Source organism: Opisthocomus hoazin, chromosome 9 (genome assembly GCF_030867145.1).
Source record: "Opisthocomus hoazin isolate bOpiHoa1 chromosome 9, bOpiHoa1.hap1, whole genome shotgun sequence".
NCBI classification, from domain to species: Eukaryota; Metazoa; Chordata; class Aves; order Opisthocomiformes; family Opisthocomidae; genus Opisthocomus; species Opisthocomus hoazin.
This window is the reverse complement of record NC_134422.1, coordinates 5,312,511-5,335,221: the sequence shown is the minus strand read 5'-3', so window position 1 is coordinate 5,335,221 and position 22,711 is coordinate 5,312,511. Positions and strand designations below refer to the sequence as shown.

The 22,711-nt window shown below is 38.0% G+C and overlaps 1 protein-coding gene across 2 annotated transcripts in view; it reads left to right on the top strand.

Annotated features, from left to right (window-relative positions):
- The window catches only part of ARHGAP15 (Rho GTPase activating protein 15), a 338,370-nt gene that overhangs the window by 56,692 nt on the left and 258,967 nt on the right, over positions 1-22,711 (top strand). For both annotated transcript variants that reach the window (XM_009935173.2, XM_075430956.1), the window contains exons 6-7: positions 2,873-2,960; positions 8,954-9,043. In XM_009935173.2, the coding sequence (XP_009933475.1) occupies positions 2,873-2,960; positions 8,954-9,043 (178 nt within the window). The remainder of the gene's footprint in view (positions 1-2,872; positions 2,961-8,953; positions 9,044-22,711) is intronic.

Here is a 22,711-nt window from a genome sequence, read left to right as displayed (position 1 = left end):
TCTGCATGCTGGTATTTATGGCTCTTCATACAGGCAGAGGATGGGTAGTGGGGATTCATCTCCGTGCACACTTTGTCTGACGACTCCTTGTACTTACCTGGACTTTGTCAGCTGGAAGTGATTTCTTGCATAATGTTGGTGCCACACGACAAAAATTCGAATTTTGTGAACTGTGAACTGACTTTTTTAAGGAGCTTGAAAACCCTAGATCACTGCATGCATCCCATGAGATAAGTGTGCCAATCAGTAGAGACACTAATACACCTTACAGATTTATTTTTGTTTTTATATTTTTAAGTCTGACAGATGACTTTATGGATAATCTGATAAAAAGGTTCTCTGGTTTATATACTTTTTATCTTGAAGTCACAAAAGTAATGAAGTTTTGATTTTAAAATGTCACTTTTTAAATGAAATAACAGTAGAATGAGAAAACTGGGGAATTCAAATTTAGGGGAAAAAAAAACTTCTTGTAGATAATATGGTGAAATTCAGTTGCATTCTCACAGCTTCTGTAATGCCTATAGTCTCTTGTAAAACCACTAAATTTTCTTATTTCTGATGGAATTAAAACATTCTCCCCTTAAAATTTGAAAGAAACTTAGATAAAACATCTTACCTGATATAATTTAAAACACACTTATCACTGACTGCTAGTTTCTTTGTTGTTGACTTCTTATTTCAAAACCATAAATGTTTTGGTTTTGTTTTGTTTTTTAATGGGGTCCAGGTTGAAATGAAATGTTTTCAAACCTTGGCAAAATTTCTGGTTAGTTTGATCAGAAATTTGAGTCTTTTAAGAAGTTTGCACACAAGTCTTGGACCTCAAAATCCTGTTGCTGATTTGTATTTCTCAGCTAGAAAAACTGGCCCCACAAATAACTGGAGCAAGCAGCTCTCTGACTTGTAGAAGTGGCCATGACACAGAAATGTTCCTCTCTATAGCTAATGTGAAGCATTTGGTTTAAGTTGGGTCCTGAATTTAAGCTGTGTCCCAAGGATTTTAATCCTTTGATAATCCATATTTGTCCATGATATCCAACCCTTAAGTAGATCTGTTTAAACCAGCACATAGCATGCTTGGCCATATACTCCCCAGTGTACTTAGGAGAATTTTTTTGAGTAGGACAAAAAAAAAAATAGAGAAGATGAAAAAGAATGGAAGCTGTACTTACCAAATACTACTTGTATTCACTACTTTGATGGTGATTCTCAGCTACAGCCCTCATTTCCGAAGGATAATTTAAAAAATAATTAACTGAGGTTGAACTATTCCTTATGCCAATATACACAATCCACAGCTATGCCCATAGTTCACTTTAGCTAAGGATACAGCTTTATAGGGGTAATAAATTTAGCTGAAAATATCAAAGTGATGGTTCTTTAGTGAGGAAATATTTGCTGGTGATGGTCAGGTACTTTTCTAAAACCCTGCTGTTTCTTTCTCTTCCTCAGTGTGTCTCTATTTTTTTTCCCCTATTAACATGACATAAAAAGATGCAGTCCTATTTTCTTCAGATGTATTAATCACCTTCACAGGGGGTTTCTTTCAATGTTGCCTCTTGTTGACCATATTTTAAGGGTGATCATTTGATCATGCTGAGTGAAATCCTGCCCACTCTGAAGTGGGTGTAAGTTCCTCTGATAATGCCAGTGACATTAGGGCTTCATCTGTGATATTAGTTATGCTCCTCAAGCTGATGACTGAAACATATTGAACAGGAAAGTCATTAATAGAAAAACTGCCTGTTGTTATGCCTGATGTGCAGTTTGATGGGATATTGAATGCAGCAGAGCTTTGAGATGGATCTGGAAGTGAGCACCATGAAGAAGACTGACAGGCTTTTAAACCCAGCAAGCCAGATTTTGCTAGAATAAAAAATGGGTGCTTTTGAGTTACTTAGGAATATGTAAATGGAGAAAACTCAAAGGGACCAGGGAAGACAGAAGAGAGAGGAACAAGGGTTTCTATCAGATCCTCCCCAGCCCCTCGGTGTCCTTATAGGCAGCTCTCTCCTTTTAATGCACTGCAACACACATGTGAAACAGCCTGTTTGTCACGCATGTCCTCAGGTTTGTTCTAAAATGTTCAGATTTGTGACTTGGATTCACATAAAGCAAACCAATAGTGGGTTTATGAGTATTTTTGTAAATACCAAATGTAATGACCCCCAAGTCGGAGAGTTAAACTTAAGATGTTGATCAAAAATTAGTTTTCTAACAGATTAGATCTATTTGTTTATTATTATGTGGTGATTTGAAATATCACGTTATAGGCGATATGTATAATAGCGTTTTATTCTGAGCTGATTACTATGTTCTTCTGTGTCAGGATGTTCAATAGTTACTTAAATTTCTCTCAGATATTGTTCTTATCTTCCTTGCTCTCCTGTAAATTTTTAATTAAGGGAAAGGAGGCAGTATTTGTGGCCTTTCAGAATAGACCCTTTGCTGAGCTCTGTATAGTCTGATCAAAATCACATTTTTCTTCTTGGTTTTATTTTAGGTATTAGCTACCAGAAGGGCACCAGCTATTTTGGAGTCCTGTAAGCATACACAAACTTTAAACATGTGTGAATAAGCCTACTGTTTTCCTGTGGTTAAGACATCTTAGTGGAAAATGAACACAGATACATTTCAAAACACAAATGAGGAGAAGGAAGGCCTTCAAGCCTTGTTAGGCCACTTTCAGGTATAACTAGGACAGTGCAACTCCATCAATATTGGTGGAAGTGCATTGCCGATACGGATTTTAGACCATTTTTGATTTTGACATGCAATAACTAAAACCCAGCTCTTCAAATGGAGCATCTTTTACCTCCTGCTTGCATGCCTTACTGATTTTTTTTCTTAATTTAATCTTATTTTTAAGGAAAAACTGGTCCACATCCTGGATTGTTCTTACCGCTCGGAAAATGGAATTCTACAAAGAGTCCAAGCAGCCGGCGCTGGCCAACCTGGTAGGTGATCAAACATCCAATATACTCAGCTTCCTTGCAACAGTTATTTCAGTATAAAATGTTTGGTGTTTACGTAAGACAAATTCAGACTGAACTGGCAACCTTCAAAGGTTGGAGAGCAGTTGAAGGAAAATGCCTTGATAAACTTTTAATCAGATGTAGTGTATAAGAAGAAATAAGTCTTAGCATGTCCTTTATTAAGAGGTGCATTTTGAGAATAATTGCAAAGTGAGACAAATGGTGAGTGACTATCCAGTAATGTGAAGGTAACACTTTAAATTAAGGTGCCATTTATAACTGCTTTATTCTTATTTATGAAAATGATCACTAAATGCAGCTACTTCCTCAAATAATGTATTATAAAGTATATTATAAAATGCATTAGTAATAAATGCTTAACAGATGATGCGATGAAAATCTGTTGCAAAGGATATTGTGAGACGTAAATTGTATTAAACCATGTATGTGCATCTTTAATACATGAATTTAAGTTTTTATCTACCTTCCTGTAAAGTGGTTTATACATTAATAAATAATAATAAATTATTTATATGTGACACCTTAATATAGGGTGTTACCAAAGCAGAAAACATTATCAGTTAGCAAAGTGATTTTTTATCGTAGTATAAATGTGACATCCACCATATCCTGCTAACCTTCTTGAATATTTCTATGACTCCATCTAATGCAGCTAATGCAATTGCTGTAGCCTGTAGTTACTACAAAGTGAAATTTGCAGTACCTTTTTATTGTGCCCCAAGGAAAGACCACTGATCTTAGTCTTTGGAGATGTGACAGCTACGTTGTGCAAGCAATAGCGGCACGTATCCCTTCAGTGCTAGTTACTGCCGAATGTGAGCCTACAAACCTGAATATGGGCAACGAAAAGGGAATTCCACAAATGTGTGACACTGTGGGCAGTGAAGGGACAGGTTTGACAAAGCGCCGTTGTGAAAGGCTCTCAAGGCCTGATCAAACCTGCCAAATCTCATTGGCATGATGGGTGGCCTCAAAGGTGCTCTCTTTGGCAGGAGCCACAAACAATAAGCTATTTATTTCCATGGCAGGTGATCAGCCCTTTTCTTCCATGTATTCCTGATCTATCAGTGCCACCTGCCATAAATTCAGCTTTAAAGAACACCTTTTGATGCCTTGCTTTTTTGGAAAGAAGATTGGGGTTGTAGAAAAATAAAAATAGATGAAACAATAAAAGCAAGTAAAGGATGAAATCAGATACTTTCTGCTCATGCTTGTGCAAGTACACCTGGAAAACACTACTTTTCCAAAGCTACGAAAACAGTATTGCTTGAATTAGTATTTTGTTCAGAATCATCTGTTTTTCTTGAAGTTGAATTAGACATTATTTTAAAGAAAAAAAAAAAGTCTAAGGTGGACTTATTAGAACTAATCTTATAATTTACTAGCTGTCTTACACTTCTACCTGCTAACTCCTCTCCTCTCTCTTTGCAAACACTTGTCCATATCCCAAGAGATAAATGGACCAGTGGAAATTCAACATAGGAGACATGATATTGCTCTGAGACTCCTCTAAGTGATTAAAATTCCCACTGACTGTTTAAGGATTTAGATACTAAAGCAGAATTGCCGGGAGAATACGACTGTGGCCCAGATCTCAATCTGCTTAAATCAAAAAATTGAGGTGTGTTATGAGACAGGATCTTCTGAGAAGTCAGTCCCTTTCCCTGAAGTTTCACTTCATCCCCAGTGCTCGCAGTTGGTGACACAACATCTACTGCCTCCTGTGTCAGGAAGAACACAGACTTACCTATCCCATATTTTGCTCAATATGGGGAAAAAATAAAAGGGATTTTGATTTTGGTTTCTCTTTTATTCCATGCTGGATCTGAACACTGGAGCTGTGAACTCAGCGTTCTCTATATGAGGAAAAGCTCTTAAAGTTACATTTTCTGTCTATTGCATATACTTACATGCAGTAGAAAATAAACAAATTGGGTAAAGCCTGAAAACAACAAGAACTGTCAGTACTCAAAATCTTATAACCCAATTTCCTAAACCCAAATTTCACACATCAAAAAAACCTAAACCAGCATGTTGATCTCATCTGACAAAGAAAATGCAATGCTTGCTTCCTTTGTGAGCCATTTAACGAGATGTAATTTTTATAGCGGAAAAGAAATAATATAAAAAGGATTCATTAGAAATCATTTGTTTACTGATTTTATTTTTTTCCCAGCTGTAGTTTACTTTGGAAAAAGGGGAGCTCAACCATTAATTAAATTATGTAACAGAAGCGATGTTCATTCACAATAATATGACTTACAACAAAGCATTTTTATTGTTAGCTGGAAAGTGATGTGATGTAAAAAAAGATTAATGTTCCTTTGCATTATAAAGATATTAATTCATTGATTATTAAATACTGTATGTGAAGTGAAAATTTGGAATAAGACAGCATCGTTATATGAAGAATGATATTTCACAATAAAGGCAACAGGAGAGAAGGAAAAGAAAGCAGGTTCTAATCACACCTCTTTTTCTGCTGATGGGATAGCATTTAGAGGTGATTTAAAATTATGTTTTCCAAAATCTTTATCACCATCCTAATGCAAAGAACTAATATGAGCTAAAAGTAGTTTTTGTTGTTCCTTTATACAGTTGTAGATGTAGGACTCACTGTAACAACTTTCTATGGATTTGCATGGAGCAGACTGCGATCAGTAACCTTCCGATGAAGCTAGTGACTATCTAGTATTATTAGTAGTAATAGTTAGAGCACAACAATTAAAGCACACAGAGGAGAGATTCAGAAAATGAGCTTGTTTACAAATATTACCGAAAATGCAAGTTTGCATCCTGTGTAGCTAAATCATTACCTTCTGCTGCTGCCTTGGTCATTTGTGGTCATGCTTTTGATACCCTTTTTTTTTTTAGCATTCCTATGAGTATAACTTGCTTTTTATTTTAAATTAAGGACATTGTGATCTAAATGAATCACAGATCTATTCTTTCTTACCAGCGTTAAATTCTGTTATCAGTTGGTCTTTCTGACCAAGAAAAACTAGTCTGTTTATTCCATTTATTCTAAAGAGGTTATTTTAACCTCAGGTTATTAGCCCATCTGCAAAGTAATTTAGTGAGTGAAAATGCGGCTGAAATCCATATTCATGTTTAGGAAGCTTTCATTGCAGCAGACACTTGTATCCATTCACAGCATAACCCCCTCCAACAACAGTGGTATAACATAATCACTCTGACTGCAAAACACAAAGCAAGGACGCAGAGTGCTCAGGCTTTTCCACCAACCTGAACTTACTCGCTTGCAGTGTGTCTGGGTAACGCATAAACTGGAAAGCAAACTGTGCAACCGGACAATGTTTAGGTCAGGATGAATTTCTAGGCAATTTTCCTGGGGTCACTATGGATTTACGCGGGGCTTCCCGCTGCGTGGAGCTCCCCAGGTGCAGGAGAAAGGCTGACGTGTGCAATGGAGAATTTCAGGCTTGATGGATCTGAATGGGTTTGCAAGTAGCTTTTGTCAGAAGCTTCCTATGCTGTGCCATACACAAGAGTCTCACGTGATGTTTGTAGACAACTTGTATCCTGTTCTGGGCAGAATTGCTAAATTGTCCAAAAGATAAGTTTTCCAGCTAATTATTGTACATCGCGGAAGGGTGTTCATCTTTCCAACACCATGAGCTTGCATCCCATCCTTTCTGGAAAGGGAGGTGCACATACTTATGCTTCTGCTTATTACAAAATCAGAGCTGAAACTAACTCTAGATTACTATAACAACAACAAAATTAAACTGTGTGCACAGAGTGCACAGAGGAGTCCAAGTTCTGCTGTTGCATACATTTTTGTACAATCATAGACATTAGGGATGGTAAAATCCTATAGAGTTCACTATTCCTTCTTCCTGCAAAACTTCCTTGGGCTTTCCACTGATTTTTCCACTTCAGTGTGAAACGTCGTGGCAGTTTTCCTGAGGAAAATGTTCTGTAGACCAGCATCCTTCACTGTCAAGAAACTTTCCTCTTTCTTTGTCTAGGGTTTAATCTCTTCTCTACATCTCTTTCTGTGTTTCCAAAATTTCTCGGCTCTTTCTGCTGGTGGAAAAAAACCTGCCCTTCTTTGTTAAAGTATTTTCAGACTCAAACTGTCATTTTGGGCAATTTTTTCAAAGAAAGCAAGGTGACCCACTCTGACAAGGCTGTGTTGTGTGTTCGTGATGGGTTACAGAGCTGCCTGCTCTCTGCAAGTACAGACCTGGTCATTGCATGGAGTCCTGAGGATGCAACTTCCCTGGAGTATCTCCTGGCCAAGGAGACTGGTCTAGTCAAAAGAGGCACCATAGCCCTATTTATAAAAGTATAGTACTGGAATACTGAAAATTCATTTATTTATTTCCCTCATTTGAATCTTTGTACCAATAAATTGGTGTTTGTCTGGGTTTTTTTTTTCAACTTCTTGACTTTTGCCTTGCAAATATTGACTGATTAAATCTCACCATATCGTTGTAAAATCGGCTATCAATACTGCAGTTTTGATCTGTTGTTAAAAATTCAGAAAGATGAAGTGCTTGTCAGAGGCCAGGCAGGAAGTCTGAGGCAGAGTTGGAGAATAAAATCCAAACCCTGCTCTTCTAGTGGTTTAGCCACAAGACCATCCTTCTGTTTTGAACAGCGTATTTCTTCTATTAAAAAAAAAAAAAAAAAAAAAAAGAAACAAAGACACACAGGACTGTCAGTTTTAGAGGAGCTGAACCATGGTGGTTTTATGGTTTGGCAAACGGAGAACATAATTATAACTCCTCTGCTGAAAAATGCCAGAGACTCTGGCTGCAAATTACTTGACCAGGATATCTTACTCTGCTTCTTTTAACCTAAATAGGTCCTTTTCCACCCATCTCAAAAGCACCCTGGAGAACACACGTTTTTAGCCTTTAATAACATCAGAGAAATTCCTTGAGCAATCTTGGAAAGCTGATTAGGTGGTTGATGCTGGACTGGCCACTGACAACTTCTATTAAGTCTGTTTTCTTTATCACCAATGCCATTTTTTAAGGTAAATTGGCTGAAGAACAACAAAGCAAAAAGGATGCATCAAGCTGATTAATTACATTAAGTTGATGTTACTCCATATCTTACCCAAAAGGGACTTATTAGTGCTTTATACTGTTAAGAGTAGCAATTTTATTGTTGTCTGGGATGTACAGCAACCTGATCTACAAAGGCTACTCTGAACTACATGGGCTTTGCCAGAACTGCTGCACAGGCAAAGTCCCTGGGGAAGGAGTTTAGAAGGCAAATGAGGATTACTGTGCTTTACACCAACTCCCAGCAACGTAAATGATACAGGCAAACAAATCTGCTCTTTGAATTATTTGCATCCATACGGAGGAGCTGGGGAGGCAGAGCTCCGGGATGCGCAGACTGACATTGAGAAGTAGCGAACAACTCGTGTGGAGCTGCCTCAGTGTTGAGCTCTTTCTGGGTGTCACACATGCCCTCGAAGCCTTTTTTTTAGGAGCTAGAAATGATAAATTGTTTGGAGAAAGGAGATAGCTTGTTGTACAGATACAATGTATGTCCTTGTCTGATTTCTGTCCTCTTCACCTGCATCAGTTTAAATCTGCATTTGCAAAACCCACAAAGATTTACCTTTAAACCCAATGGCTTTTCAAGAGGTTTTGCAAAGTAAGAACTTAAAATATCTGGTCAATGTGCACACATTTGTGTTTTAATCTGTTGTGTATTATATTAGACTGGTTTTTAAACCATCTAATTATTTTTAAAGTTATGTATCTAGTATAGGAAACTTATTTCTGAGTTAAGACCACTCAGGAACGGTTATTTAATTGTACCAGGGAAAAATGAACTCTTTTCAGAAACATCAACAGCTGTGCTACAATAATCTGTCTCTTGAACTTGATCTATTCTTGTTTTATCTGGTAACTGTCCCCATTTGTGAAACGTCAGGCCATATTCACAGCTGATTTTTTTCTTTCCAGAAACCGGGACATAAACCTGAGTGTGTGGATTTGTGTGGTGCTCGCATTGAGTGGACCTCAGAGAAATCCAGCAGAAAGAACGTCTTTCAGGTAAGAGGCAACTCCTACATTTCATTGCTCATTTGAGTATAAACTCTGTTAAGAGGTAGGTTTTATTTCCTTGGTTTTAATAACTAGAGACTGATTTAACACAGCATTTTTCTTACCATACAGGAGTGTAACATTTTATCAAGCATCAGTTTACTATTTTTCTAAGAGAAGGATTTTTGATGACTGAGTCTCCTAAATACTTGAGAACCTGTTGATTTATTGATTAATGCGCTATATTCAATTTGTTTTTAAAACTTAGTAGGTAATTGCTTTGGGTTCAGGCCTAGAATCTTGACCTAAAGGACTTCCATAAACACAACTTCTTCAAATTGCTTATACAAGCATTGCTCCAACACAGTGCGGTTACTCTGTTTATTTTTATTGCTGTTCAGGGTCCTCAGACGGTGATGACCCAGGTTCATTTCTGGAAGGGGAGGGGAGGGTTTTAAAAGCTTGCCTCTGTCAGGGCCAACATAGAAGGACGTGTATTTCTCATAGGACTATTCTTCATTGATGGAAAATAACATTAACTACTTCATTTAAATCCCATTGTACTGAAAGGGAGGATCAAGGTCCAAGAAGATGAAAGGACAAGAAAAGTGTTATTGCAAGGTTAACATTCCAGGATCTAGGGGCTAAAATACTTTATTGCAACATCTTCAAGTTTGGACATAATCCAGCTCCCATGAATATCAGTAGGAAGGGTTTTTTTGTTTCACCAAAAGTTGCATAAAGCCACATCAAAATATTATTCTCTATGAACTGAATAGTTTCCCAGAGTTCTAACATTAAGAATTTTTAACAATACAAACCATAGAGGGAGGAGAGACACACAAGGGAATGTGTCAGGGTCAAGACACTGTTAGTTACCAGATAGTCCTTTGCCATCATCATCAATGAAACGTGCTGGAGGAACCAACTGTGCTTGGGTCTGAGGTTTAAGGAAAAAACACGCCACATACAAAGCCCCCCAGAGGGACTGTACACGGCTACTTGAAAAGAAACCTTTTTGGGTCAACTGGGTTTTACAGAGACTTTTTCAAGGTTTATTTTTCTAGACATCTTTGTAAGTGCATGCAATATTTGGAAATATTCCTCGTCTTCAAGACAGAGAGACTTATGCTTCTATATCCCCCACGTCCTTCAGGTTGTCTTGAGACAGCACTTGGAGCTTTGTCATTTCCTAGGTATTTTTAGAATAAATATTTTGGTTTTGCTGTCAATCTTCAGCTTTTTCACTTGGAATGTGAGTAAGTATAACCTTAGCCTTCGTTCCTGCAACCCCCTGAGCACACTGACAGGTCTTCTGAGCTTCTAGGGTTTATTTCTCATTTTGCAATAAGTAAAATTTCTGTTTGGAAATGCATATTGGAGAGGTGATTCATGGAAGCTAATATATTTGCAATGTAAAGACAAATGAAGCTCGGTTTTTGATTTACCAAACTTGTTGTACGAAGACTTTGCGATGCATTTTCTTCTCACTTCTGTTGGTGTGAGGTGTAACTCCAATGAATCAGAATAATGTGAGAAAGGGAACTCATGCACTACTGTTTGAACCCATTAAAATGTGTCTTCATCAAGCCAATAAGTGAGTGGGAGAGACATTAAGAAGTAAAAGCATGGGAGGAAGGACATATGTTAAGACACATTTTGAAAAGGGATGTAGCATTGTTTAGACAGAGAGCTACAAGAAGATTATGCCAGATGGTAAGAGCGAAAGAGGAGAAGGCTTTGGCATCAGTAGTGGTGACATTTTGGGGAAGGAAAGGACTGAACGAGACTGGTGCTACATGAGCAGATAGAGTGGGAAGGGAACTAGAGAGAGTGAGAGAAGATTTATGAGATAGTCTGGAGGGAATCCAAGGCTAGTTCGAAAGTGGAGAGGTCAGTTCGTACCTGGATACTGAATATTTCAGGAAACACTTCTGATGATCTACTTATTCCTAGTCGGTGGGAAGAAGATTGCTTATATATGTCTACTTATTCATAGATTTGTTCTAATGAAAAGAACGTGGGTGATTTTTTTTTTTTTACATTTTATTTTTGTGACCTAAATATAGATGCATTGCATTGCTGTTTGAATAAATACATTAGCTGCCAAACTCTGAAATTATCAGAAATAAGTATGATTATATCTTCAAAGTGTGGCAACAAAGCATCATTTGTGGGGTTTTTGTTTCATTACTGTCTGAATAATAAAATATCTTTTTCTGATTCAAACAGAGCAATGGCTACTTTCTGCTAATGTGTTGTAGTAGGAGTAGATGCAGAATTTTGAGTTTGATTTAGCCTGGGTGCTCATTTTGAGTTCATGAATTATAGATTAGAAATAGAAAATTACTATTGAGATTTTGGTTTGAAGAAAAAGGAGAAAATCTTGAATTTAAAATCTAAGCTTATGACAGTTAACGGATGGTAACAAGAAGATGGAATATAGGAGTATCATACACAAAATTAATTGGAAACATGATCGATGCAGGAATTAAAAAAAGGGGAAACTGCGAGTAAATGATATTCAGGCAGGAAGATATGGGTTTTGGTCTGAATCATGAGGTTTTTAGCAGTGTTACTCCACTCATTTTAATGGAGCTACTCCCTGTTTAACAGGAGAAGTCTGATCTGTCTCTCACACTATCCAATTTGTGCACACAATCTATTTCTGTTCTTGAGTAACATATTACATGGGTTTTTTCTCAAGTTTTTCTGAATAGTAACTGAAAATACACACATCTTATTAAATATAACCTTTTGATTCTCCTTCATTTATTTTATTGATGGTGTAGTTAGCACTAAGGAAAAGAACTGGTTAGAAACAGCTTCACATGGTGTGGGGAAACATGTCAGTTTGCAGTGAGATACCACGCTGTTTGTTCTTGCTGACTGAATGGCGCGGTGCACTAGGTCTTCATCAGAGGAGTGGTGAATAAAAGAAGATTTATGTTCAAATCACATGCTTTAAATATTTCTGCTAAGTGCTAGTTTGCTCTTTGGTGTTTAGCCTGAAATTTAAAGCACTGAGGATTAAAAGGATTACAACATAATCTTAAATAATCCTAAGTGTCATTTACAGAGAGATGGTTGTAATAACTAAATAAAACCATGTTAAGGGATGGCAGTGTTGTCAGTCAGCAACTGGAACAGAAACAGCGCCTATGTCACTCTGTCGTTCTCCTCTTCCCTGTAGTTGGCTTTGTTTGATATTGAGTAGATGCATTTTGATGCAAGTTATCAAAAAGGAAAATAGTGTGATGCGCTGCTTTGCAGTCAGTACTAATATGGCTGCTGAAGCACCAGTAACTAGGTTACTTTACAGATTTTCTGAACACTCCTATGTTTTTTGCTTCTAGTAAGCTTTTCAACTGGAGTATATTCTTTGCCCTGCTTTACTCCTTCTCTAGTCTAAGTAAAGCAGCCCTTTTAATTTCAGATTCAGCCCAGACATCGTGGAAGACATGCTGGCTTCATAGTTCTGGAGCTTCATTAGCACAAAGTCTTGTGGTTGTAGACCCTTTCCTTGAAGAGGTTTTGGTAGATTTCTGTCAGATGATTCAAAAAAGAAAAGGAGAAATAGGAGAGAGGTGAAGAGTGCAAAAAAGGATCACGTGCAGCATACTTGGGAATTAGTGAATCTGCATTGTTCTCTTAATAGCACTATTCATTTAACTAATAGACATTTTTTAGTTTCTTTAGTAATTTCTTTTTCCATGTTTACCAAGTTCATGTTTTAGGAAGGTTCCATATGCAGAATTTATGGAGTTCGATGCCATGGTTTTTGCCGCAGATCTGGTGTGAGATGGGATTTTCTTTCACTACACTGCAGCTGTAAGGGGTTACTTGTTCATATGCAACTAAGAATTGTAAGTGTATTTTACAAACAGAGAAATCTCTGTAAGACGTACAATATTTCAACAGCGAGACAGCTGAAAGTACTACTGCACCTATGTGTAATACGAAAGAATTTATCTTGCAGCTGTTTCATATATAATAACATTTATGGCACTGATCTAGGGTAACTCCCTCGACCTTGAAGCTGTCCAGCTTTGTCCAAGAGCATAATCTGAATGATAAGCTATTTTGTTCTACATAATGTAGGATCAGTGTAGTATCTGGATGCCTCCCAGTAATGTTTTAAGTCACTGCTTTTTGCCGCTGGAGGGATCATTTTCTGTGACGTCTCTAAAGGAAACGCTGGGAGTGCAATATGGAGGGGCTTAGGTTGGGGTTGGTATTCGAATTTCTTTGTATATTTTCAAATGTAAATGCTGTATAGAGCAGGCAAATGTAAGAAAGGCACCTTGTGCTCAGATGGCTGTGAAGCTTCTGGTGGTCCTTATCAGCAGCTGGAGCATGTTCCCCATCCCAAACCAGCCCTGGAGAAAGTGCTGTTTCCTGAGGCTGAGAGTGCTCTTGCCTGCAGCTCCTGAGGCACGCAGTAAGCTTTGCTGGCTTTGAATTAGACATCCGTTAGATGGGTCTGTTGTGATTCTTAAAAAAAAATCTGTATAGCATTTTGTCCACTTCTGGAGGTCACTGCAAGGATCTGAACATATTATTGCCTAATTAAAAAACTTAGCCGCTTCACAGTTATTAGACGGCGTCTGCAAGAGGCTCTTTAAACAATAAACTTACAATTCATTTTAAAAAGCACAAGAAATAGTCTTCATCATTATCTTAGAAATGTTCAAGTGTATATTTCTCTATAAGAAATACTCAGATTTTATTGGTGTTAGTGGGAGATCTTGAACACAAAAACATGGAATGGTCTCCACATTGTGTTTCGATTTCTCTCTTCTGTCTTGTTAGTGACCTTGCCAGAAAAGCCCCTGCCAAAATGTTCAATAAAATGTAATGGATAGATGCAGAAAATCTTCAGACCTTTCCATGTATCAGCTATTTCCTTTTGTAACCTAAATAGAAGACCTGTACATGCTGTTTTTTCCCCTTGAATTTAGTTCTACTTATTCTTCTTTTTTTTCAATTTGAAATCCACATAATACTGCCAGTATTTGACAGAACTGCATATAAAATGTAGAATCAGAGATATGAATGGCGGACACTTTAAATACACAATATTTATACTTATTTCAGGATTCGGAGATCTGACTCTGCTTTTATAAGAGTCTACCTCTGTGGACATTTTTGGAATTGCTTCTGATTTAATTCTATGGAAAAACAGGCTCTTTATTATTTGCCCTTTTATATTTTAATTTCTTTTAAACCAGAAGCTGCAAATGAAACTATGCTTTCTTTAGTTCTTTGCCTTTCTTGAGTCCCCAGATTTTCTAAGTTGTCAACCTGTTCAGCTCACGACCTTTGCTTTTGGAATCTGCTCTTGTAATAGTGCTCTTTGCATGCAAAAACAAGCAGGATCTTATGCAAGTAATGGTAGCAGAACTGTTTTTTCATTGCATATCTGTATGCCAAATTTTTATTTGTTGACTAAAAAGGAGAGAGTATACAGTGTAAGATGAAAAATACCTTTGATTGGGGGGAAAGTTTTGCAGAAAATAGAAAAATGAACACAATGTGCATTTTAAATATTATACAACAGAGAAATCATTTTGCTTAGAAAGACTCTAGCATGACTTTTTAAGGTGATAAAGAGGAGAGGCATTTAGAGATGCTTGGTAGTGTATTTCTATTATTTTATTTTTTGTGTGTATGAAAAGGGCAGTTTTATTCCTAACCACTTTACTTGTGCTGACAGTAGCTGCTCCTGAAACCCAAGGAGGTGTTCCTGTTTATTAAAGACCACATTAGGTAGAAACACTAGCTAAGAAAAAAAAAGATCCTCATCTAGTCCAGAATAAGAAAGAGACTTGTAGCTGGGGCAACTGTATAAGCTATGGGATATGCAGTTTCACCCTTTTTTCAGAAGTTCTAGGTGAGCAATGGTCAGGCTTTAACCATCCTGGGTGACTGAGCATGCTTGCCTTCTGTCACCAGTGTTTCACTCTCAGATTTGACGTTACTCATACTAGCCCAAAGAGAGTGTATTGGGAGTGAAATGAAATTCAGGTTGCATTGTAAGCATGGACACAAGAATGCTTGACAAGATTTGAGTTTTAAGATATGCCAAGTAACAAAGCTTGTTTTCCCCAAAAACCGTGATGGAGAGAGGGATGTATTTCATTACTCCTGTGATGTGAGCAGTGGCAACAAAGCTGTACACATGATGACGGAAACATACAAACTGCAAGGGCTTGGATTTCACATGTAGAAGAGCAGTGACACCTTAGAGAAAATGTCTTATGGAAAACTTTTTTATAATGTGTACCAGAATGTTTGTACTTCATATTTCAAACTATATACAGTTTGAATATAGGCAAAGTTTCATCAGGAAGACACCGGACTTTCACAACAGCGTGCATTTAAAGGGTTTGGGAAACTGAGTCTTCAACGTCTACGGCAGAGTTTCAAGGAACTTCTCTATAAGTTCAACTTCTAGAATAGAGTTTCAAGTGTTTCAATAAACAGCAACTTTATTCATAAAACTGACGAGTAGAGCAGTTCAGGTAGAGCTGCTACTGGTATGGCTGATACATTTCTCTCACTTTCTGTGGTTCCTGTGTATGCTTTGGGGTAGGACACAACCCTTGGTGGTGTCAGAAAAGGCCCTGTGTATTTTATCACTGCAAAATCAGGGCAGTAGTTTCTTTTTTTAACTAAAAAAAATTAAAATCCTAGTCACTATATTACTGATAATGTGAAAAAGTTATTATTTTTCAGAAATATTGAGGTCCACTTCTGGTAAGCAGCTTTTTGTCTTATACAGCCAATCGAAGGAAGATTCAAATTTCTCAGCAAAACTTTGATTGATTTGTGGCTAAATATGATCTTAGCTAGACGGTATCTTTTTTCCCTGTTATTTTTACTTCAAAAAATTCAAGAAAAATTCAGTGTGTTGGAAAAAAATCACTGGAGAAGTGTAACTTCAACAACTCACGCAGGTCTTGAAAAGGCTTGAAGGTCTAGATGAAGGAAGAGCAGCTATGGGCATGGTGCTGCAGCAATGCTGCCCGCAGCACTGCAGATCACCTCTGCTGTGGTGCTCGCTGCGGGCTGTGAAACATCAGGGCAAGCAGCTCCTATAACACACCAGAGTCTGGGGTCTCACTAAAACTCAGAGAACTCCAAAATCAAATAGAAAAATGAGCTGAAGTTTTCTGTCAAGATCAGGTTTAAAACACCCACAACCCATATTCTCCAAATCTGACATTGTGTGTACATAGATGTCTGTCTGCTAAAAATGATGATTATAATAGCTCACCGCACTTTTTTAATAGCCCATCTTGTGACGGATGTAAGTGCTGATATGTGAGTGACTGTGAGAGGAATGAGTGTCTGTGTATGTTCATACACATGTGCTTCTTAAGAAATTATGTGAATCACTTAGCTTTTGACAGCTACGCTGCAGCTTTCAGAAGTGCAGATGTTATTTGTCCATCAGAAAAGAAAATATTTATTTCAAGCCACAGGCATTTTCTGCATCGCAAAAATAAAACATAACAGCAGTTAATGCTTAATGTGCATGTGAAATAATTTGGTCAGGGACAAGCACAGCTGAGCGTAAGGGCCTGGACAAATATGTGAGTGCACAAGAAGCACCTTGTGCCTCGAATAACACCGAGCCTTACATAAAAGCAATCCGGGCTGCTTAGCCATAAGCAAAGCATGACAGCGGAGCTGCTTCTTTTTTGCATCGTTTTTTGGCTGAATTCACGGAGGGTTGAGTTGGTTGGGGTTGTTTTGTGTTTTTTTTTGCTTTGTTTTTACAGCTGAAGAAGCGAGTCGCGTTTTCCGGCTCGCATGCGAAATGGCAGTGGGCTGCAGCCTCTTGCTGCATTATTCATAAACATATTGCTGCCATCTCGTGGGCAGCGCACGAGCCGGCGCGGGCAGCGAGCGAGGCCAGGGCTGGCCAATGCCACCGGGGTCTGTGCCTTTCGCCCCGGGGAGGACCAACTCTGCAGAGGACAGTGGGCGATGGTCACTTGGCACTCGTCATCACGACAGGGAGAAGTTTTTAAGCATCTTTCAGCAAAAATCAGTGCCTGGCCAAAGAATTCATACTATTAACACTTCTTTTAGCTGGTTGCTAAATAAGGTAACGTCTGCTTTTAGGAAGGAATAGTGCTGCCATAAACCTGTGTTCTCTAAATTACGCATGTGGTAGTAGTGTTGTGTTTTAAAATCATGAGTATCTTCTGATCACCGGGGCTGATAGGGAAAGGGTAAATAACTTCGTAAGGATGGACCGGTTCAGGGTAATGAGAATTATTGCCACAGATATCCAGTTTGGTGAACTCGATTAAAGCCCTCTGATGTGAGGCCTTCGGTGCTGCGTTTTGTGCACTTGTAAAATGGGGAAAATGTTTTTTTCATAGTCCTGGCAAGCAACAGCTGAAAGGGAGTGCAGAGATACAAAAGGAGCCTGGCTTTCCTGATTCTTTAGTCCTTTAAAGTTTTGTGGTTCTCCTGAGTGAAAACAGCAAAATTAATTTTAAAGCATATTAATTCTTGCAGCCTTCGTAATGTAAGATAATATTTTAAAAAAATTGTCTTGATATGTGCCCAGACATTGTACAGGATCCCTTAATTTATCAAAATCTTGAAAAAAAACAAAGAGAAAAATGAATCCTAAATGAACTCACTCAGAGATAATCAAATCTGACTTGTTTACATGTTTGGTGCTGGTATTTCTGTGTTCAGCCACTACATTTTTTAGAATCTTGGCGAAGTGACTTTACTCCATTTTTATGTTTCCCTTTAATGAGCGAGGCAGATATTTAAAGTTGGCTGGGCACGAGGAGCCTTGGCTGTCCTCTCCCTGAAAGGCAGCACCTCGCATTTGTGTTCGAAGGGATGCCAGACGATATGGTAGGAATCCACATTTTTTCGAGTAGGAGTGATTTCTACCGCTGACACCCTTCGAGGAGAGGATGGTTTGGGAGGTTTCAGGGTGTTAAATGGACAATGGCAGGCAATCTGAATGCAAGGGGAGAAATGCAAATGGTGACCTGCCCTCTCTTTTGGGTAACCTACCTCTGGGTTTTCAGCAGAGCGGTCATTCTGGTCATTCTTCGGCTGTGACTCAGGGACCACTAATGGGATGGGGAGACTTTTTGAAATGGTAATACAAGCGTAGTCAGCCTGAGAAGACGTTTAAGGTAGTTCCCAGATGATACAAGTGAAAGGAAAACCAAGAAGAACATTGTCCACAAGGGACCCTGTTTTTTCAAACCTCCTCCTCAAGTTTATTGATTTTGAGGATGCACCTCCATTTGATCCCATTTATAGACTGTTTTTATATAGATTATGAGAGTTGTTAAAAACTTGAGTTTAGAGTCTGGATTGCTTGAGCTCTAGTGTGGTGGGATTTTTTTTTAATTTTGGTTTCTTTTTTTCATATTTTGTTTCATTGCCTTGCCTCTGATTTGTGGTAGATAAATTCCTAAGAACTTGCAGTTGCATCTGTAAAAGAGGGGGATCCAAGAAGCTTAGCAAATATTTTATTTGGCAAACAAAGTTGCAAAGAGGAGATGAGGTTTGCTTAACGTTTCATTTAAAAATAGACTATCTAACTTAAATTATCAAACTGTTTTAACACTTCAAATCCACAGCACTTCAGCCAGCCTCCCTTTGGTTTGTTTTTCTGATCATAGTCATGATTGTTACAAATACACTATTATTTAAAATGTTAACATAATTCAAACCTAGAATGTGTTTAGCCTACCCCTCCCATCCCCTGCCAAGTCAGAATTTACAGGTAAACTTTTACAGATTGAGCTTTAGACTAATTTTCCAGGGTGGAAAGTGTACATTTGTATAAGTGTGTATTTGCATAAAAGCACATTTTAATTTATGAAGATGGGAGCCAATTACTAAGATTCTCTAAAGTAATAGAATTACTGTTATTTTCTATTATTTGTACATAGTCATCACTAGGTGGAGGCATACTTTACATATTCTGTTGAACATGTCATCTGTTGTGGACTGAGATGAATTGCATTGATACTGCATCGTTCAGTGAATGACCAGCTTTTTAACTTGAACTGTTGAAGTAACCTGTTACCACCAGATGCCCAACTCTCAGACAGGATAAGCAGACTTGTGCTTTGACCACTAGTACTGCTGAAAAATCATGAAAATTGAGTATTTTTTTTAATCACAGGTTGTACAGAGATCTCTTTAATTAGTTCAGAAACATTATTCACGTGTGGTATAATTAAAAGGACACAAGCAGGTATCATGAAGCAAGAGACTGAAATAACCAGTATCTACCCATTGCAATACCCCACCCTCCAGCACTCAGATTTATGTAGGATGGATTGACCATTTTTTTTACTTATCTTCTTAGTTATTTTAACAAAATCCATTCACAGCCCACCCACTTTTTCTCATGGTATGGAGCTACCTGCTATAGACCATACAGGTCCGATTTTGGCTGAGGGTGACAAGACCCACCTCCATTGACGCTAACACACTGACTTCACCCAGACTCTCCTGATTTACACGAAGGGTAGATCTTACGCAGTTGTACAGGTGTATATAACACCATGCTTGTATTTCTCTCTTGTGTTTATGAGCTGGTAGGGCAGAGTCTGTACAAGCTTGTCCTCGGCTAGCACAGCTCAAGCTGTGTTTGAGAGGTCACAAATGGGAACGCTTGGGTGTGAACATGGGAGTAAAAGTAAAGAACTCTTTCTCCATACTTCAAACACTGTATTATGGCTCTTCACAGCTTGTAACATTCACTGGCTTTTATTGTAGGAGAAAGAAGTGTCATGGTGCACAGATTATAAAAAAAAAATAAAAATTATTCCGTAAATAATCCCTATCATTTTGAGTAAGACACAAATTTTCTTCTAAATATGCTGAGAAAAGCTGAGGAAACACATTTTTACATCTTTGTCATTTTAATATGTTTTATAGAATGGAGTCAGTATTGTTGAGAGAGATTTCCTGAGCTTTGTAGCTTCTTAGTCCCAAACTGGCACAGTGGACATTGCTGTAGCCTTGAGCTTTGTCACATTCTTTGGGAGGATCTGGCCCTGGTGAGGCTGGGATCTCTCGTCCCTTGGGGCAGAGCCAGCCAGTTACACCCTGGCGCGACTGCCTCTTTTACCCCTTCCATAGACAGGGATGTAAAAACACTGTAAGGGAGCTGAAATATCCCCACCTCTTTTTTTTTTTTTTTTGTATATTTTTTTTTAAATTTGGATTTGGAATCACACTTTTAATAATTATATTTGCAATCTAAAATGAAATAAACATTTTGTTTAGTGCTCACAGAATTGCCAACCAGTGCTCAGGAAAGGATGTCCAGCAATTTATCAGCCTGTAGAAAATAATTATAGCATAATTTTGAAATGCATTGGTTATAGTTTTGTTTTGATTTATAGAATGTAAATAATCAGTTTCGATTCGTCTGTTTCAAATGGCTGTTTTGGAACTAAGGCTTTTGAATAAGAGTCCCTCAAACCAAGCTGTTACTCCTGGGAAATTCTGTAGTGGTATGTTAGTGGCATTTGAAAAATGCACACCTTCTGAGAAAAAACAGGAAAATTCTGTCAGGCAGACTGATGGGAATTCCCAAGTTTGGAAATGCAAGTTATGTTGGAAAACAATGGCAGTGTGATTCAGCTAAGGCTGCAGTTGGAGTGAAAAGGAACACGTTTTCACCATTGCATCCATTTTTGTTTTTTTTTCTTTTATTGTCATTCTCCAAACAAATATTCTACACCATCAGTTAAAAAGCGCAAAGTAAGGAATAAGAGAGAGTAATGTGTGTTGGAACATAACATAGACTTTACCCATGTAGAAAAGTGTGAAGAAATATGGTAAAAAAGAATGTAAACAAAGAGACGGGGAAAATAAATGGGGGAGTGAAGAACTGTGTACAGGGAGTAGGAAGAATGTAATCCAGTAGTAGAAGATCAAAGGAAAGGAAGCCAATTTTTTCAAATATTCAGTAATAACTTAGACATAGCAAGGTAAAGGATCTGAACAAAGGGTCAGAGTATCACAAAAGGGAAAGGAGAAAATATTATATGTAGCGAGGAGTGTACTTTTTTTTAAAAAAAAGGATCAATTATTATCTCTATCTCCTGGTATCTGAGGACTCTTTTATAATAACTAGTATTATTTTCGCTCCCTCTCCTGCACACACGCTCTGTCTCGCTCCCCCTTCCAGGCAACACTTCTCCACTTGCGCAGATTTGAGGGGGTAGGAGGATCTCAGGGGTTCTTTGCAAGATGCTCGTTTCCCACCGCAGAGTGTGGCATTGCCAGGACTCTTCAGGGGACTCTCTGCCAGCTATCCTGAAAAGCTTGCAGAGGAGTGGGAGAAGATTTGCATACTGCCCAAGCAAGGCCAGATTTGAACACCACTCTCTGCAGAATAGTGCATTACTGAGTAAATAATGACACCGAAATCATTGCAGCTTCTGCAGAGTAGGTGCTGCTTTATGTCAAGCTATTAGGGTCTGTCCCTTATTTCTTTCCTCCTCCCCTACTAAGATGCTCCTTTTTTAATACAAACTGAGATTTCTTTTCACCTGCATTTCCCCCTCTAATTTTACCTTTCTCTGCTCTTGTTTTCTTTTCCTTTACCCTCTCTTTTACATTTTTGTATTTTAATAACACTTTTTAAGTCATTTTTCTCCTGCTCTTGATGTGATGACAGTATATCCTGATGGAAAGATAATAATGCCCAAGGAGGTTTTCTTTTATGAATTCTGCTGGTGTTACTTTCACATGCACAAATATATCATCTTGATTTCTAGCTCCGGGTCATTTCATTGCTCTTGTATATCTTGCTACGAGATGTTTCCTGTAATTAAAAGATTAGGTTAAATAGATTATTTGTGCTGCCCTGTCTACATAAATGTTCTGTTTCTCTGCCTCTAGATACTGGCTTTTGTGTTTTAAGGCAATGTGGTGGTACATGAAGTTGCATCATGTCTCCTTTGTCTTTAAGCTGCTGAATTATTGGTATCAGTAGCAATTAAAAGAGACATTTACTGCCGTAGCCTCGTAGGGTCAGTGAATTAACAGGTGCCAATAAGTTCTAAGAAAGTGTTTTAATCGTTTCTAAAGTATTTAATTAATGGACTTTTTTGGAGGAGTGGTGACTGAGCAGACAGAAGGCTGATAAATATTTAATGTTTGCATCTAGGGAACTTTTTCTCCCTTTCATGTAATTTGAGGTGTTTGCTAATGGAAAACAAAGCCTAAATTGTTGTGTAGCATGCAATCAATGATAAGCTGCTATTAGATTGTCCAGGGTCTGGATACCTATCAGGGAATTATCTGTACATGCTGTGATATTCCGCATTCATTGTCGGTCTTGTTTAGAGAGGATTTTGGAGTCAGGTTTCTTTGATACTTCTAGATATCTATGTTAATACTTATGGGCTATATCAAATAGCCTCTGTGAACTCAATCACTTGAATATTAATTGTGCGTATGGCTCTTTTCTTGGGCTCTCACTGTTTCAGTAACTACGGCTTGTTGGGTGGTGCTTACTACAAAAAAGGACTCCAGGTCCCAAAAGTCTTGTTGATCTGTGTGATATTCACTACACTTCCTTTAGAAAGTGATACCAGTAATGCCGTAACTATGCTTAAAACGTTTTTATTAGTTGAATTTTATCATAGCCTGGTT